A 19,151-nucleotide genomic window follows, 5' to 3' on the forward strand; every position below is an offset into this window, starting at 1 on the left:
TCTAATTGCTCTTTTGGTTGTTGTCTCATCTCATGGAAATGTTATCAAAATCAATGTGCTTACAAATGAAAAATAATATAATTCTCGGTCATATGGGTTTGCTATACAACACACTAAAAATCACTTCTATTTATTTAGAAATGTTGAATTTACATTAGATTATAGATGTGTGGTATTCTGGGAAAACTCGTGGCACATTGTAAAATGAAGCTGCTCTGTGAATGTATTCATTATAAGAACATGTTGACCACATTTTCTTACTCAAACCACCTTCTATTCCAGTCCTTCCTAAGAAATCTGGCTTTCTTACTTCCTTAGGAGATAAAGCATTTTATTTAAATCACCTTTCCTAATAGTTGATCTAAGAGAAGAGGGAAAAGAAATAGATATAATTCATTGACAGCCTCAGGATATAGACATCCTGTCTCCATTCCTTTTAGCTTTTACTGGACATCAGGCTGCCATTCTAATAAGGCAACAAAGAAAAGTAAACAGAAATGAAAAGCAAAATAAATAGCAATCTTTATCCCACTGGAAATAACCATAAATCTGCAAATGCAACCTTGGCTATAGTGTGAGAGGATTTTCTTGGTCTGTTTGCATAGCTGTATTTTATTCTATTCTGAACTCATCTGGACTCTTTTTAAAGATTCTTATTGTAAAAAAAAAAAAAAGATTCTATTGTACAACAATCTTATTTACCCTCAAAATCTTTTGCAAAATACATTTCTCCAGCAAATCATGCTATATCTATGCCCTGTGGCATCATCATGCATACCAAAACTATAGGTTCTAACCTATAGTGAAGAACAAGGTAGCATAATTCCTAAGACTTGTGTTTTAATAGGTTTACTGAGACCGAACACTAAATAGAAGTGATAGGGACAGCTTGTCCTGGCTTTGTCCTGACAAATCTTTGACACTAAGTCACACATCCTACAAACCCATGTGCACCTTTCCCCACTACCTTGGTCTATTTTACAGTCTTCTTCTGGCACTATCTAATGAAAGCTATAAAAGGAGAATGTTTCCTTTCCATTACAACAGCAAAAAACATTCCAAGAATGAAGCCACAAAAATACCATACCACGTCACAGGTCCCATCTTAATAGTAGATCTAAAAGTAGTTAGCACCAGACCATAACATCAGGTCAAAGCAGAATTTCTGAAACCAAACTTTACTTAGACTTAACATCAAAATGTGATTATTATCACAAAAAAAATATTGAAGTAAAAAATAAACAATTTGTTAAACCAGTTTGTTTTTTGATTGACCTAATTGTTCTGTTACATTTATGTTTTATATTTTTGTATAAACTGTTCTTTTCTATTAGGTTGTAAACCCCAAAGATTAGGAATCAAAGTATCTTTAACTCCATTTTATCTATTCTAGCACAGGACCATAATGGAAGAGATATAGTCATTCTTTGATATTTACCAGAAATATTTACCTACTAAAACTGTCACCTGGTATAAGCCCACTCTGCCAGGTATACAGTGAGAGTAGAAAAAAAAGAGAAGATGATGGGTTACCAATGGTTACTATACAGTTAAAGATATCTAGATCCACCTCATAGATAATGTTTCAAGTTTTCTTTTTTTTTATTTAAATTCTAGTTAGTTAACGTACATACAGTGCAATGTTGTTTCTGGAGTAGAACTCAGTGGTTCATCACTTACATACAACATCCAGTGCTCATCACAAAAAGTGCCCTTCTTAATACCCATCACCCATCTAGCCCATCCCCCATCTACTTCCCTCAAGTTTCTTTTTGAATATATAAAGGAAGAATAAGATATTACTTTAACAAGTAACAGAAGCTTTCACTACTCTTTCAATCATTCAGTTTTTTTCCCCCAGCTTAAAAAAAAAAAAAAAACATGAGCAAATCTCTCTGATTCTACTACATTATAAACTGTCACCAGATTTTGCTGAACTCCAATTGAAGATCCAAACTTAGGCCTGCTGGGCAACTGATTCTCAAAGGGGTAGAATTCTTAACGGTTCCACTTATTTTTCATATCAGAACTCAAAGAAAGTTCCTAAAAAGCCAATGATTTGCCACTGCCCAAGGGGAAGATCTTCCCAGCATTTCTAATTTCTTCAATTGAAATAAATTTTAAATTTCCTAATGGCTGTGTTCCACCACCACAATCCTTTTTTTTTTTTTTTTTTTTTTTTTCAGGTACAGAGCAGTTGCCTCCTGGAGTCGTGTCCAGGGAATTGGGATTCCCTTGATCACTGCTATTGAGATAGTCTCCATCTGGATTCTTTCTTTTATCCTGGCCATCCCTGAAGCTATCGGTTTCGTCATGGTGCCCTTTGAATATAAGGGTGAACAGCACAAAACCTGTATGCTCAATGCCACATCAAAATTCATGGAGGTACGGAAAGTATAAAGGGAATTAAATGGCGGGAAGAGGAGGTCTTCATTTATACTTTACCATCACCAAGACTTGATATTTCGACAATGCCCAATGGGGTTTACTCCTCTTAATTCAGGCATGTAATCTTTTTTTTTTTTTTTTCAGGCATGTAATCTTTAGCTGCATGAAAAGTACATGTTACAGGAGAGTTTAGCTTCTTGAATAAAACAAGACCCCACTGGGTGGTTCAGTGGTTCGGCATCTGCCTCTGGCTCAGGTTGTCATCCCAGGGTCCCAGGATCGAGTTCTGCATCACACTACCTGCAGAAAGCCTGCTTCTCCCCCTGCCTGTCTCTGCGTCTCTCTGTTTGTCTCTTATGGATAAATAGATAACATCTTAAAAAAAAGAAAACTATTTTTCACTTTTATAGCACAATTGTAGACACAATTGTTGTTCTACATCAAACAACTCAGAATCTGAAACAAGCTACTCAGTGTTCACTTCAATAGCACATATACTGAAACAAACTTACTCAGAAAAAAAGATAGATGTGCTATTTGTTTTTATAATAAATAATACAGGGGATCCCTGGGTGGCTCAGCAGTTTGGCGCCTGCCTTTGGCCCAGGGCACAATCCTGGAGTCCCAGGATCGAGTCACATGTCGGGCTCCTGGCATGGAGCCTGCTTCTCCCTCTGCCTGTGTCTCTGCCTCTCTCTCTCTCTCTCTCTCTCTCTTTCTCTCTCTCTCTCTTTATGTCTATCATGAATAAATAAATAAAATCTTTAAAAAAATTTTTTAAATAAAATTAAATTTAAATAAATAAATAAATAAATAAATAAATAAATAAATAAATAAAACAGCACAACAATGTCCATCCGGCAGGTATGCTGATATGTATTTTATACTACTTGGTGAAATGCACATTGCTCACATTTTTTAGAAGATAGATTTATTGACTTTAAGTAGGAAGCCATAATTACATGTACTTATAGTAGTACAAATTCTACATGTAATATACAAATAATATAAATTTGCAGAACTTTTTAAAAGGTGTTTTAGTTTAACAAAATCAGCTATTGTTTGGGCAGCCCCGGTGGCACAGCAGTTTAGCGCTGCCTGCAGTCCAGGGCATGATCCAGGAGACCCTGGATCCAGTCCCACGTCAGGCTCTCTGCATGGTGCCTGCTCTCTCTCTCTCTCTCTCTCTCTCTCTCTCTCTCCCTCTCTCTGTCTCTATGAATAAATTTTAAAAAATCAGTTATTGTTTAATACACCTGATCACCTTAATGTTTCTCTGTAAAGTTTAATTATATAACTAAGTGTATTGGAAAACATGTTGAAAATGCATATTTCCTTTGCCAAACTAGTCAAATGTGGACTGAGGAGAAAAACCAAATGGATAACTACTTCTCTTAAATCAGCATAATTTAGTGCTTTGATGTAGGTTTCATGCAGCTCAGATTCCACATTTAATCATTTACAGACATTTTCAGGTATGTTTTCCTAACTTGGAAAATTCACAAAATTAGTGTTTTTACATTTGACCAGTTTTCCTATTTGGAAATTCGTATTTTAAAATTTAAAGTGCTGGGATGCCTGGGTGGCTTGGTGGCTTAGCAGTTAAGCACATCTGCCTTCAGCTCAGGGCGTGATCCTGGAGTCATGGGGTCGAGTCCCACATCGGGCTTCCTGCATGGAGCCTGCGTCTCCCTCTGCCTGTGTCTCTGCCTCTCTCTCTCTCTCTCTCTCTCTCTCTCTTTCTCTCTATCTCATGAATAAATAAATAAAATCTTTTAAAAAATAAAATAAAATAAAATTTAAAGTGCTCATGAAAACTGCCACACTGGCAATGTTAAAATTAAGGTATTCTGTTTATCTACTGACCTTTTTATTAAGTCAATCTCCATAGTGAAAAAACAAAGTAGATAATAGGAGATTATTAGAATTTGGACAGTGAGAATAATCAATCTGGATACTCCTGACTAAATGAAGTGTTGGAGAGAAGAGGCTCAATATGGAAAGGAGCTTACTAATCATTCAAACTAGATGAACTGAAATGGGCTCTTTGGCAAGCTGAGTGTCCCTTATAGAGCGGGCAAGCAAAGGCTGGCTGGCTACTGTGGGCGGTTTCAGTAAAAGATGTGAGTTTAAACTGATCACTTTCTATACTCAATTTCAAGTCAGAAATTTTAAGATTCTTTTTCTCCTCCTGTTCTTTTTTTTCCCTCATTTTATTCCCCAGTTTGTGTTCCATTCTTTCCTCCTCAGCTTTGCTCTAGCTTTAGACGAGAGGGCGGTCCCTCCATACCCTGGCTGATGACATTAGTTCAAAAGAAATGTGTGACCCCTTTCTCTACAGGCCTCTGCCATGGAGGGGGCAGGGGACTCCCGCCAGACCCCTCGGGGGTCAGCTTCCAGGCCCTCTGCAGCTGCTTCTGGGGCATTCACACCAGGTCAGCAGTGCATCTGGAAGACAGGGGTACAAGTGAAGGGAGTGCTCAAAGGAGTGTTTGTGTGCACTTAAAGAGTTGGGTTTTTGTCTGTTTTTTGGTTTTTAGTTTTTGACTTCAGTACTAAAATCTTTCTATAGTGTGATGCGGAGAGGGGGAAATTTATATGAACACATCTGAGTAAACCAACTCCCTTAGTAGTCTGCACTAACCTTCGAATAGAATTCAGGGGTCTATGAACTTAAATGGAAAAGAAATTACATATTTATTTTCACTAACTTCTGACTGAAATTTATCATTTCCTCCTATTATGAATGTAGGCAACAAAGCACAATCATATTTAACAGGACCATTTTGTTTCCACTAATAGAAATAATAGGCACTTTCATATCACAAAAATCGGATAATCTTGAAATATCATTTATGCTTATCATTGTTTCAACTTATGATGGTTATTAGAACCTCCATTAAATTTTTAATTTAATTTGTTAATAAACACCTATATTACCATATCAGAATTTTCTTTTTAATATTTCAATAGCTGTGTTTCAATGTAATTGGTTACCACTGTAATCTTATTTTATCTTATGCATAGAGAAGTGTTATTCACAGGAAGGATTACAGTCCAGACATCCAAAGGGATCCATGGCATAAGAGCAGTTAAGAACCTCTGCCTAGAACTTTTTTTCTTCAGGAACCATTTATAGATTATTTTAATAGACATGTTACAAATGTAGCCTACTGGGCCTCTTTCTATATTCAGCAACTGTCCAGTTTTTCACAGAGCAGCATGATTATTTTTTACTGTGGGAACTGAGATGATACAGGAGACTGCATTATCCTTCGTAAATAAACAATCTGGAGAAAAAGCATAAGGAAAGCATTTCTAAGTTGGTGATTAATTTAGCAGGAGGAAGAATGTAGATATAATTTCCATTTTTATAGGGCACTAAATTTTCTCCTTTAAAAAGACATAAAACTGAATAATCCTCCTATTTACAAATCCTGCCCACAGGGAGATAATGCTAACTATGCCTGCAGATAAGATACTCTGCTTCAATAGTTTCCAGGTGGTAAGTATTCAAAGAGTGAGAAAGGGCATGGTTATTGATGGCTCAAACTGGCTGGGTGTGAGGTCACATAGCAGGCATACCAGGCAAAGGGTTAACTCCCAGTTACCAAAGCTACACAGATAAGCCATTCATAACCTTCGCTATTGCCAAACAAAATTCACAGAAAGTACGCTTAACCACAAGAGTCCAAAGGAAACCAGACACTAGCAAAATTTTGAGGCTCATCAATAAGAAAAGATAAATACATATTCTGTGTATCTCAAAATCCTGCTTTATGAGTTTTAGAAGGGAATTCTTTTTCTTGATTAGGGCTCTCCCATTGTATAATTAAAACCAGCTTTGGTTTATAAAAAGTATCTTTGTCGGGATAATTTATTTTTAAGTGCAATGTCTTTGGGTGCTTTTACAAATCCAGGATAATTTTTGGAGCTTCCAGATTAACTGAGTATTGAGCATCACCCACAAGCCCTTTGCCACAATCAGAGAGCGTGAACATAGAAACAGACCCGCAAGCATGAAGATTTTGAAGGTACTAGAGGCACTGCCCAGTAAATTTAGATATAATGCCCCTCTTTTCTCTCCCTTTTCTTCACCTACAGTTTTACCAAGATGTAAAGGACTGGTGGCTCTTTGGGTTCTATTTCTGTATGCCTTTGGTGTGCACTGCAATCTTCTATACCCTTATGACCTGTGAGATGTTAAATAGAAGAAATGGCAGCTTGAGAATTGCACTCAGTGAACACCTTAAACAGGTAAATCTAGTAAGATCGTGAAAATTTGGCCATGACTGATTTGTCCCAGACAACAGAAAGCCCATATTAAATACTGGGTTTGGCAGATTTACTGTGGTTTCCTAAAAATAAAAATAAAACTAAAAATAGTGTCTTATAACCGTTTTCTTTATAGTTATAATATTAGAAATTTATTTTATGAATATGGAGAGCCTGCTTGTATAACAGGTGGCCCTGGAGGCAGGGCTAAATAGAGATCAACTATTCTCTTAGTTTGCCAAGAGTATATTAAACATGTGTGTTTGTGTGTCTGTGAATTGAATTGGGCTTGGAACTGTGCCATAATACAAGGAGGCATATGACTTTCTCCCCAAGCAGGCTTTGCAGTCTTGCTGTGCAAATAAAATACGAACATGAAACAATTGGAAAACAGAATCACAGGGTATGGTAACAGTAGCCTATGTCTTGGAAAACCAAGGAAAATGTAACACAAAGTCACAGAGACACTTGTCAGAGAGACTGAACTGTTCATAAAGGATAAATGGGTTTGATGGGGAAGAAGACAGGGCATTTCAGGTGGACAAGAGTCCAGTTAGGACATGGCATAGGCACCATGCATTTGGGGAGTGGGAAAAAGAGATCAAACTCATTAGAGAAACATCTAAGGTAAGACTTATGATAGGAAATGGGATTGACTACAGAAAAAGAGGTCAAATTTTGGAGAGTCCCCAAATTGTACATATCAGTAGGAAGCTGATCTTGGTTCCCACACCCCCCTCCCAGGTAGCAAACAGAACAGATACACCCATGGCTTTAGAGGAAAAATCTTTACACTTATACGTGCTGGCTCTGTGATGTTGGGCAAATTGCTTAATCTCTCTGAACCTCTAGTTCTTCATAAAACGTCTATAATAATGCCTGCATCTTTCTGTACAAATATTGGTTCAATTTTAAGTCTTACAAAATTAAATGTATAAAATAATACATCAAGGCAATTACTTAATGCATGTACAGTGCCTCTAGTGCCTAGAGCCCAACTCATAGTAAGTACCCAGAAAATATTTGACATGTATTAATTCAAAGAGTAAAACTAGAACTACAGGTAAGTTCTCAGTCTCAGCAGAGTATATAAGAACACACAACCACACCAAAAGTTAATGAGTTGTTGATGGCACCTGTAAATCTGCCCTATACAGTTGCCATACACAAGCACCATTCTTCATCATGACTCCTTTCAGATACTGTACTAATTTTTCTGAGCTTCAGCTTCTTATCTGTAAATTGGGCATAATAGTATATGAATTGATATTACCACAGAAATAAAGGAATTAAGTGCATATGTGTACTTTGTAAAATCTAACATGCCATACAAATCGTAGCTATTATCTTTTATTAAAATTTAACTGAAAAATCATATTGAGAAAATTTAGTATGACTTTGTCCAGGCATGAATGTTTCAAGTGCTCCAGATGTGAAATATATCAAGCAATTATTGCCTCTCCTACAGGGGAGGTAATTAGTCAGAATAGATTTGCAAAAAATAAAACTAATGTTTTTCAGTGTTGAATTTTTCATTAGTACCATGATTGAGCCTGTTTAAGCTATAAAAGTTACCTGCTCTGAAAATAATTAAATAGGGACTGGTTGCAATAATAACAGGATGCTGCTTCACATTTACAAATGTGAAGACAAAAAATGTCTCTGAAGAGCATATCATCTGCTTATTTGATTCTTCCAAGCACCCTGTCTTATAGACAGGACAGGCGTCCCTATACAGTTGATTATCGAAATGGAGATTAAAACCGAAGTCTTCATCCTATGAGGCATTGCCTAGTGTCATACCCGAAGCTGTAACACATTCTAACAGCAGGAGAGCAAGCCTGGCTGGATGGCCTTCCATTGGGGCTGTGGGGACCTAAGCTCACAGGGAAAGGCCCTGTCACCCTTGGACTATATGGCTCTATATGGACTATATATGGACTATATACAGCTCTATGTGAGCTATATATATGGCTCTCCTTTTTGCTTTCTGAGTGGTTTTCTCAAATTTCTCTTCATTATTCTGACAACAACTTTGATCAGTTAGGGTTTGTGTTTGGATACTGGTAGTGGAAAACCCAAAATAACATTGAGTAAAACAAGTAGAGGTTTCTTCTTTCTCTCACAGCAAAAAAAAATCAGATGTCACTGGTTCAGTGCTCAAGGGACCCAGAAGCGAGGGCTCTGCTGTTTTGCTGACTTGTCCTTTAATTTTGGAAGACAGAAGCTACAGCTCTACCTTTATATCAGATTTCCAGGCAGCAAAAAGGGAAAGAATATAGAACACATTAGTGTGTGTGCATCAGAGGAATATCCTCCACTGTTTAGTAGCTTTTCCAGAAACCTCACACAACAATTTCTGCTTGATCTCAGTGGTCAGACTGTCAGGTGGCCATGCACAGATGATTAGCCTAAACTCCCCTGCTGCAGTAACAAAATCAAGGATCTGACTGATAGTAAGGAAAACAGGAGAATAGATATTGGTTAGGCAAATACCAGACCACCATGGCAACATATTAATATTACTTTTTGAAGGATCATCCTCTTTGAGGATGTACTCAAGGGGAATCACCTCTCCCCCAGTCCCCTCCTTTTCTCTTTTTCTGGTCATATTGTCTTTTCAGTGTCTTTCAGCACAAAAGGACCCTTTAAAATGATCCTCTGTTCCTACAGATTGGAACTCTTTATTTTCTCAGTCATTGCTCAGCTTGTATGTTCTCTGAAGCCATAGCCCAGCTATCCCACCCAATAACTCTGAAAGATTAAAATAAAAAATCCAGTCCTTTGGGCTAGAGCAGCAATTTGTGACAACTGCCTTGAAATCTTTTTAAATGGCTCTATTAATCATGTGGGTTTATTGCAGGCTTCCCATACTTAATGCTATATGCTTTGGGTTGAACCAGCATTTCCCTTCCAAATCCTGTTTTCAATCAATTTTATTTTGACATTAACTGATCCCAGTTACAGATAAGTTGCATTTTATGTTCCTAGTTAGGCTTTCAAATGCATGCATTGTAGTAGTCAAGCATGATGCACACAAATGACTGGTCTGGTTGCAGATAATTCCTAACCTATGATTTTTCTGGTCCTACACAAACTCTCAAGTATGTAAACCTTCAAATAGAAGTCAGTCCAGGGTCAACATGTCCCAGTTCTTCTAATCATCATTGCTGATAATGCTTTACCCTCATCCCTCTGTTTGCAAACAAGATGTCTTTGGAAGCTACATGTCATTAGTAAAGGAATTTTAAAAGCAAAAAACTCCCAATGCTAGCTTTCTTCAACATCAAGAAATGGAGAAAACACATTCTATTGGCTTTTTCTCTTCTATTTTCTACTTCTGTTTTCCAAATACCTTTGTGGATTTGTTCATTATTATGCTAGGTTCAGTCACCTTGACTGCCATGCTGTCATTAATGCTAGTTATGCATTATTGAGGCTTTTAGCTAGCCCTTTCCTCCTTACACACACACACACACACACACACACACACACACACATACACACACACAGACACTCAGCCCCAGTGTTGGCTCAGCAACAGCCAGTTCCCATTTTCCTGACTTCGAACTTCTGTCCTGACCCTAATAACCAGCTTGAGGCCACCATCCTTCCTGGCAGCTGCCCAAAAGAATCATTAGCAACTCCTTGATTAGAAAGTTGGACTCCAAATTGTGAAGAGATGGAGGCACCATGAGGCATGCTGCTCTGGCTCTTTATAAAGTAATTCTTTCTCTGCTATCTACAACTTCCTTTGTATAGTTCTTTCCTCTGGTAGAAAAACACTAAACTTACTGTACTTTTTTCCCTCTCACTTTCCTTTAGCGTCGAGAAGTGGCAAAAACAGTTTTCTGCTTGGTTGTAATTTTTGCTCTTTGCTGGTTCCCGCTTCACTTAAGCCGTATTTTGAAGAAAACCGTGTACGATGAGATGGACAAGAACCGATGTGAATTACTTAGGTACGGTCCTGTATACTTGTTAGGAAGTCAGAGTTTCTCTGATTGTCATACTGATAATACTTTTACAAAACCATCTAAGTCTACAGTCTCGTTAGGCCTGAAAATTAAAACTGCAAAGTTGAGGGATCCCTGGGTGGTGCAGCGGTTTGGCGCCTGCCTTTGGCCCAGGTGCGATCCTGGAGACCCAGGATTGAATCCCACATCGGGCTCCCGGTGCATGGAGCCTGCTTCTCCCTCTGCCTGTGTCTCTGCCTCTCTCTCTCTCTCTGTGACTATCATAAATAAATAAAATTAAAAAAAAAAACTGCAAAGTTGATTATTTTTCTTTAGCTGACATAGCCCGTGACTGATCCTAAAGTTTGTGCAAGCCCTATCTGTAATTTTGTGGCTCCCCTCCTGAGGCTGTGCATGATGGTTTGAGCTAACCAAGTGGCAAGAATATCAGTAAATGTTCTGCAGAAGTGAAACTGCCACTTAAACAAGCACTTTAAAAAAATTCTGACTGCCACCTATAAGAAATGGCTCCCGGGCAAGAAAAATGCTTCTTCTAGGGATAAATGCTAGTTAGCAGATTTAAAAACATTGTCTTCTAATTATTCCACACTTTTCTTTTGTTCTAGTTTCTTGCTGCTCATGGATTACATCGGTATTAACTTGGCAACCATGAATTCATGTATAAACCCAATAGCTCTCTACTTTGTAAGCAAGAAATTTAAAAACTGTTTCCAGGTAAGACTGCTTTGCACATATTTTTTAAGGACAACCAAGTGAATATATTAAGTAGGCAACGAGCATGGCTAATTCTAGTAGAGAAGTGAAAATCATATTTTGTTACCCAGAAAGAGGGTCAGATTGTCAGCATAAAGCTATATTATGAGAAAAAATGTCAGAAAAGCAATACCAATTCAGACAATACAATATTCAGAGGTTCAATAAAAAGAACTATGTTAATTTAGTACGCTGCTTTAAAAAGAAGTGCTCAACTATGGAGTCCAGGCTCCAGAGAATACATACAACCTGGTCATGCCTCACATTATCTTAGACGTTAACCACAGCCTCAACAAAACATAAAGTGTGTCATTAAAAAGAGATCTTGCTAAACAATAGTATATTTAATAATAGCCTCTTCAAGGATAGTAAATGCTGATAGCCCTGGCAATCTGAAATAATGTATTTTCATTTAAAATCAGTTTCCTTCTGTTCTTCAAACTTCCTTACAGCTAAACCAACCCATGTCCTTTAGAAGCTCCATGTACTTCTTCCTGAAGTATCAACTCTCCAGTTCCTGGGATGATTATGGAGTTAATCCTAACTGGATTTTGTTATCTTTGGCCAGGATGTTTCACTTCAATTTACGGCACATAATAGGAATTATAGTATAGAGGTCAAGGATGCAGGATCTAGAAGCAAACAATCTTGATTTACATCACAGCTCTGTACTCACTGCCTAACCCGGGTCCAGTTGGTACCCCTCCAGGCTCCTCAGTTTGATCATCTGTAAGATCAGACAATCACTGTATGTAATAGGTAGGATTCAATGGGTTAATATATGTTAAGCACTTGAGACAATACTAAGCTCTCAGTATGAGTTTACTATTATTATTATGAGGGATAAAGAAGAGAGGAAAAACACAGTGGCTGCCCTCATGGAACTGACTATCTAGAAGGAGACAGTATATTAGCTAAAAAATCTTACAAATCGATGAATCTTGGTATGGAAGTTATAGTTGTTACCCTTTTGAAGTCTACGTGATAATGTTTACAAGTCATGATGTGCTCTAACAAAGATTCTGCCCAAAGAAGCGTTGACTAAAATGCCGGTCATAACTAATACATCATATAATCTGGAGTTAATATCATTTTATTTAATTTACATATTAATTACAGGGGAAGGGAAAATCAAGGTACAAACTCTCAGAAATTAAACATATCTTTTGATCTTCATTCAAAGGCAGCATATGCAGGAGAACAGAGGGAATCTAGAGGGTCCTGGATTCTAATTCCAATTTTGCTTATTTGCCCTCTAAGACTTCCTGTCCTCATTAATAAAATGAGGAAAATAGCACCTACCACCTAAGGCTGTTGGGAGCATCAGAGGAGCTGCCCAATGCAGAGAGCCACATAGTGGCTCACACTGCAGAAATGCCAGGCCCCTCTGGACCCTTCTCCCCGCGTGCCCACCCCAAGTTATAGGACATGCTCCCTTGGGCCAACAGTGCCTTCCCTTCTACTTTGATTTGGTGAATAAATTAAACAAGAAATAAGGCATCTATTTCTCATCACTAGAATGGACAGTTTAACTTCTACCTAGAGAATTCAGGCTCCATACTTTAGATTACCATTCAGGTTCACATTCTGTCCTCAGATTTTGTTGGCAGGTGCCACATGGGTTGGTAGGCTCCTTTATTTAGAATCTATTCCTTCTTCCAGTCTTGCCTCTGCTGTTGCTGTTACCAGTCCAAAAGTCTGATGACCTCGGTCCCCATGAATGGAACAAGCATACAATGGAAGAACCATGAACAAAACAACCACAACACAGAGAGGAGCAGCCATAAGGACAGTATAAACTAGACATCTTAAAAAACATTAATCAATATTCCTTCAAATTCTATTGGAGAAAAAAATCACACAGCAACTGTGTTTCCAGAAATCTTTTCTCCCGTCCTCCTGTGACTCAACCCCTACCCCAGAAAAATTCTTTCCAAAACATCGGAGGGTGGACCAGTTTATAGTCACAAATTCAATGAATCTTACTACTTTAATTTATCTAATTTACATAGTCTGCATGTTATATTCAGCACTAAAAAATGGTGGGAGTTGGTAGGGGAAAGAAGACTGGTCGATTAAATCAGAAGGATATTTACTAGTTTTGGATGAAAATAGAGTCTTCCAGTACATAACAGCTTCCATGGCAGTTCTGTAGAATGTTCAACGGGAACTGGTCACCATGAAAATTTAGGGATTATGACAAGGTTTTCTATGTTTTTTTATTGGCCAGACACGGTAGCATGAGCAATTAGGTTAATGTTTTTCATGTCACTTTTTTATTTTTAAAACATCAGTTCTCAAGCTGCAACAAATACAGGAACTTAAAGAACATACTCATATCCACATGTGGCAGTTTAATAGCTGCCATTCAAAGAATTTTTAAGAACCTGTATTTTCTTTTGTAATAGTGTTTCATTATAGAGATCTGGAACATATTTTTATGTTAAATTTTAAAATAATGCTTGAATCAGATAGTTCTATTTTTCACAAGCCCAATCTTTTTTAATGTAGTTAGATATTTTATGTAAAATCAGTATCAGGCACCAAAATTTAAATGTAAGTATCATTCAACTATACCCAAGACTTCAGTGGAATGTATCAACATGTAACTCACACCTAGTATAAAAAGACTAAATACTTTCTAGATTTGGAAATTTTCATTGAGATTTTTTTTGGTAATACTAACATGTATGTGTGTATATGCATATATATGTACAAATACATGTATGTATATATGTACACACATATATACGATATACATATCATTTCATATTCTTTTGATTTCTCTTAAAATGTTAGCTGTCGTTAAGACTTTTTTGGTCATTTCCTTTTCCATATAAGAAACAATTTCAAAGTGGCCAGCTGAGTTTATCATGTCAGTGAGATAAAATTACTCCCAATGCCACCATGAATTTACAGTTCTTCACTTCTCTGGGTTTCCAGTATGACTCTAAGCACCTCTCCCACCCCCACTCCTCACACGGTCTCCATTTCAAAGGGCCCACAATGACTTTTGCTGGGCATGTTCCAAGATGTTTACAGACTGTGAGTACAGCAGAAAACCTTTAACTGTGTGTGTATAAATATATATAAACAACTGTACATTTCTTTTAGCCAATTTTTCTGTAATTGTCTTTATGGAATGTACCTGTGTGTGTGATAGATGCATGGGTGTGATGGTATGTATGGACTTAATATAATCTAATAATAATGCCCTGTAGTCATACCACAGCATACACTCTAAAGTGGTTGTTTATCATGACAACTGGCCTTAGCCAGTTTTAATCTGTGTTCATAATTCTTGTGAACATGTCACCATTACAAATGGACTATGGGAGGCAGCATGAATGGGATAAGCCATGGGTTAACAATAGTGTTTATTTAGCTGGTTGGTTGGTTGGTCTGATAAAACAGCATTTGGGGTTGTACTTTTTCCTGTGCTAGAGCAAAAGTCATTAAACGTTGAAGTATTATATTGTCCTGGTCCCTCAACTCAATATGCTGACGAGACTGACAAGAGGTCTGATGTTTCCTATCAGACTTCACCAGAAAGATTGCTAATGATACATTAGCTAAGCTGATTTGTTAGGCTATATTTTAGCATGGTCACATATAAGTGATATCAGGTTCCAGTTGATCCAATTGCAGGGCTCCTTTACGTGTTAGCAGTTGAATACCATAACTTAACTGGTGCATCACGTACAATGATATATACCTATAATATTAAGCCATAGTTCACATCATTTTGTTTAGACAATTGTCTTCTTTTTTAAGATAGTTTGTCTCCTGCATATGAAAAAATGCATTTTACAAGTTCAGAAAGCCATAGGTTTCTGAATAACACACAGGCTTCAATGCACATTTTGTTTATGGACCAGTAAGTAGCCATGGTTTATAAAAGGATTATTTCCAATTTCTGCCTTTATCACATCTTTCCAAGTAAATCTGTAGAAGTGAGCCAGAAGCCAAGGCCCCTGCATTGGCAGTGGCCCATAAGTATGAAATAAAAGTTTACAGAAGCCTTGCAAGTGTCTCTTCATTTTTACATAGTTCTACATAGGAAATGTTGATTACGTGATGCCTATTGCTAACCTCTCCCTAGTAAGAGCCCAGCAAGCAATTTTACTTTCAGATACTTCCTAACTGTATTCTATTCTCAACCTACTTTGTTATACTGAACACTTAACGCTTTCATTCATTCCTTAATTCACCTTTCCAGTATATTTTACTAAGCATCTGCTTTGCACCATTCTTCTAGGTATTGGGGACACAGCAATGAACAGAACAGGCAAAGTTCCTGCTCTCATGGAGCTGGCAGTCTAGAGGAGGGAGCTGGATAATAAACAATGCATCAGGTGGATACCTGGAGGAAGAGACTCATATATATCCAAGTGCTTATTTGACATCTCCAACTGAATGGCTAACAGACATACTATATCTAAAACTAAGCTACTCATATCTCTCTAACCTGCACTGCCCTACTGTTCCTCTGCTCATGTATTAGTCAAGGTTCTCCAGAGAAACAGAACCAACAGGATATATATATAGATAGATGATAGCTAGCTTGCTAGATGGCTAGATAGAAAGAAGAGGAAGTTTATTATGGGAATTGGCTCATATGATTATGGAGGTAAAATATCCCATGAGTTGCCATCTATAAGCTGGAGAACCAGGAAAGACAGTGATATAATTCAGTTCAAGTCCAAAGGCTTGAGAAAAACAGGGGAGCCAATGGTATAACTCCCAGTCTGAAGCCAAAAGCCTGCGAACCATGGAACAGCCTGCTGGTATAAGTCCCAGAGTCCAAAGGCCCAAGAACTAGGAGCACCAAAGTCCAAGGGCAGGAAAAGATGGATGTCACAAGTCAGGAAAAGACAGAGAAGTCACCCTTTCTCCACCCTTTTGTTCTTTTCAGGCCCTCTATAAATAAATGATGCCAAGTAGATTTGCTTTACTCAGCCTCCTGATTCAAATGTTAATCTCTTCTGGAAATACCCTCATAGGCATACCCAGAAGTAATATCTTACTAGCATTCTTTCTGGGTGTCTCTTGGGCCAGTCAAGTTGACACATAACGTTAACCATCAAAGTTCAGTTAAAGACAGCTCCATCCTTTGAGCTGTCCAGATGAAAACCTTGAGGGGCACCCAGGTGGTTCAGTGGTTGAACGTCTGCCTTCGGCTCAGGTCATTGTCCCAGGACCTGGGTCCAAGTCTCACATCAGGCTCCCTGTTAGGAGCCTGTTTCTCTCTCTGCCTATGTTTCTGCCTCTCTCTGTGTGTCTCTCATGAATAAATAAAATCTTAAAAAAAAAAAACCCTTGAAGTCATTGTCCATTCTTTCTCTTATATCCTATAATCAATGCCTCAATATATCCTGACAGCCCTGTCTTCAAAATAGATTCCTAATTTTTTTTTAAGATTTTATTTATTTATTCATGAGAGACACAGAGAGAGAGGCAGAGACATAGGCAGAGGGAGAAGCAGGCTCCACGCAGGGAGCCCGATGCAAGACTCAATCCCGGGACTCCAGGATCACACCCTGAGCCAAAGGCAGATGCTAAACCACTGAGCCACTCAGGGATCCCCAAAATAGATTCCTAATTTGACCATTTCTCTCTCTCTGACTCTACCTCCCTATTCTGAGCCACCAACACCTCTTGCCAGAATAACCACAATAGGCTTCTATTATGCCTACTTGTTTCCAGCCTTGTAAATACTATACTCTAATTGAAGCCTGTCCCTTGACCCGCATAAATGGTCTAAAGGTATTCACATTTCCAAGCTAGCTTGACCAGCTCTCCTGGGGAGTTTTCCAATAACAACTAAAGTAGGAAAGAGCCCTTTCCCACTGTGGCACACTGGATAGGACATGAGTCTGGGAGCTGTTGGCCACCATGGTTTGGCCACTATGAGTAAAGTAAACCTAGAGTGTTACAAAGATGGAAAAGGGCATATAAGTTCTTGGTGCCAGTTTTCCCTGATGCATTCCCATGGTTTGAGTAAGCGAACTAACATATTTACCTTTCGTCCTATGCTAATTAAACTTGGTTTTTCATTGCTTCCAATACATACATTCTAAGAACATCTCATCTAAACTATCTTGATTTATCTTTCCTTATTGCTTAAATTAAGAGACTTTATGTTTTTTAGAGTTTTAGTTTATTTATTTATTCATGAGAGTTGAGTGGAAAGTACAGAAAATTCCCATATGCCCTCATTTTCCCTTTCCCTACAAAGAGTTCTCCAGGGCTTCTGGGTGGCTCAGTTGATTAAGCATCTGCCTTGAGCTGTGGTCATGATCCCAGGGTCTGGAATGGAGCCCCGCCATTGAGCTCCCTGCTCAATGGGGAGTCTGCTTCTCCCTCTCCCTCTGCCCCTCCCCGCTGTTTGTACCCTCTTGCTCACATTCTTTCTCTTCCTCACACTCTCTCTCTCAAATACATAAATAAAATCTTTAAAAGAGAGAGAGAGAGTTCTCCCTATTATTTCCCTTTTGTGTTAGTGTGATATACGTGATGAACCAGGATTCATACAGTATTATTAAATAAAGTGCATAGTTTACATTGGGGTTCACTGTGTTGTACATTGTATGGATTTTGATAAATGTATAGTGACAGTTATCCACCATTATAGCATCATTCAGAGTAGTTTCACTGCCCTAAAAATCCCTTGTGCTCTACCTTTTCTTTCCTCCTTCCTTCTCCCTCTTGGTTCATCTCTTCACCCAATATAAATATAGTGAACATGCTCCATTATTACGCTGTGTGAGTTGCTGGGAATACAATACAAGATGTATAAATAAATAAATTCTCTGAAGTGCTTAGTGATGACTCAGTAGATGTCGGCATAGGGGCCAATAAAGGCACAAAGACAAAGTAGTCAAAATTCTTTCAACTTCAGCTGGTGACATTAGTGAACAAACACAGTGTGACGGTTCTTGCTTCTACAATTCTTATTTTAACGCAAAAATATGTCACTGCCTGGAGAATGGCATAATGAAAAGCAATATACTATTGACTCTACCTTATGAACTTGTTTAAGCTGTAAACACATGTTATTCTCCATTCAAAAATAAACCTAATATCAGTGCATTTAAAATTATTAAAGTAATGAAACAAATTGGAGATTAAGCCAGGAAATAGCCAAGACAAATATGAGTCTTTGCTAGCCTATTATCTATATCATTATTTTTAATAATATTACTAGTCTATAATATAGTATTAAACAATATATACCAGTATACAATACTACCAGTATTCCCAAGCCTCTCTAGGCCTGAAATTCTGAAACTACGATTCCTTCATTTGTAACATAATCAAATACAGCACTCTATTTATTGTTATCTCAAAAAAGCAAAGTTAAATCAGGGCACAAGTCCACCATATGCAGTTGTCTCTGAAATTCCAGTGGGGTCTTCATATTGAAAACCATTCCATGTTGTGGTTGTTGTTGTTGTTGTTGTTGCTGTTGTTGTTTTAGTAATCTTACATTTTGGAGAAGCTTCTGTCACACTTTCCTCTAAGTAGTTACAAAGACAAGCTAGTGTCTATATTTGGTCAGCACTGATACTCTGACTTTTTTTGTTTCCAAAACTGAAAGGAGAGGCCACAGTTCCTAGAACCAGGGAATAATCGAGAACCAAAAATAACACTGTAACTGGAAAGCTAGGCTTTCCCCATAAAGCAAACTAGCATGGATCACTTTTGATTTGATGAAGCCAGAAGTCCTAACATTCCATACATTCCCCCCCGCCCCCCGCC

General features: G+C 37.9%; 1 protein-coding gene and 1 long non-coding RNA gene across 2 annotated transcripts in view; one reads left to right on the plus strand and one right to left on the minus strand.

The window, feature by feature from the left end:
* The window catches only part of EDNRA (endothelin receptor type A), a 56,678-nt gene extending 41,264 nt beyond the window's left edge, over nt 1–15,414 (plus strand). Inside the window, exons 4-8 of the mRNA XM_025439246.3 lie at nt 2,187–2,385; nt 6,493–6,645; nt 10,489–10,622; nt 11,243–11,351; nt 13,053–15,414. Of these exons, the coding sequence (XP_025295031.1) occupies nt 2,187–2,385; nt 6,493–6,645; nt 10,489–10,622; nt 11,243–11,351; nt 13,053–13,193 (736 nt within the window). The 3' untranslated portion in view covers nt 13,194–15,414. The remainder of the gene's footprint in view (nt 1–2,186; nt 2,386–6,492; nt 6,646–10,488; nt 10,623–11,242; nt 11,352–13,052) is intronic.
* The window catches only part of LOC112654664 (uncharacterized), a 126,043-nt gene that overhangs the window by 34,457 nt on the left and 72,435 nt on the right, over nt 1–19,151 (minus strand). The window lies entirely within an intron of this gene.

Source organism: Canis lupus, chromosome 15 (genome assembly GCF_003254725.2).
Source record: "Canis lupus dingo isolate Sandy chromosome 15, ASM325472v2, whole genome shotgun sequence".
Lineage (NCBI taxonomy): Eukaryota > Metazoa > Chordata > Mammalia > Carnivora > Canidae > Canis > Canis lupus.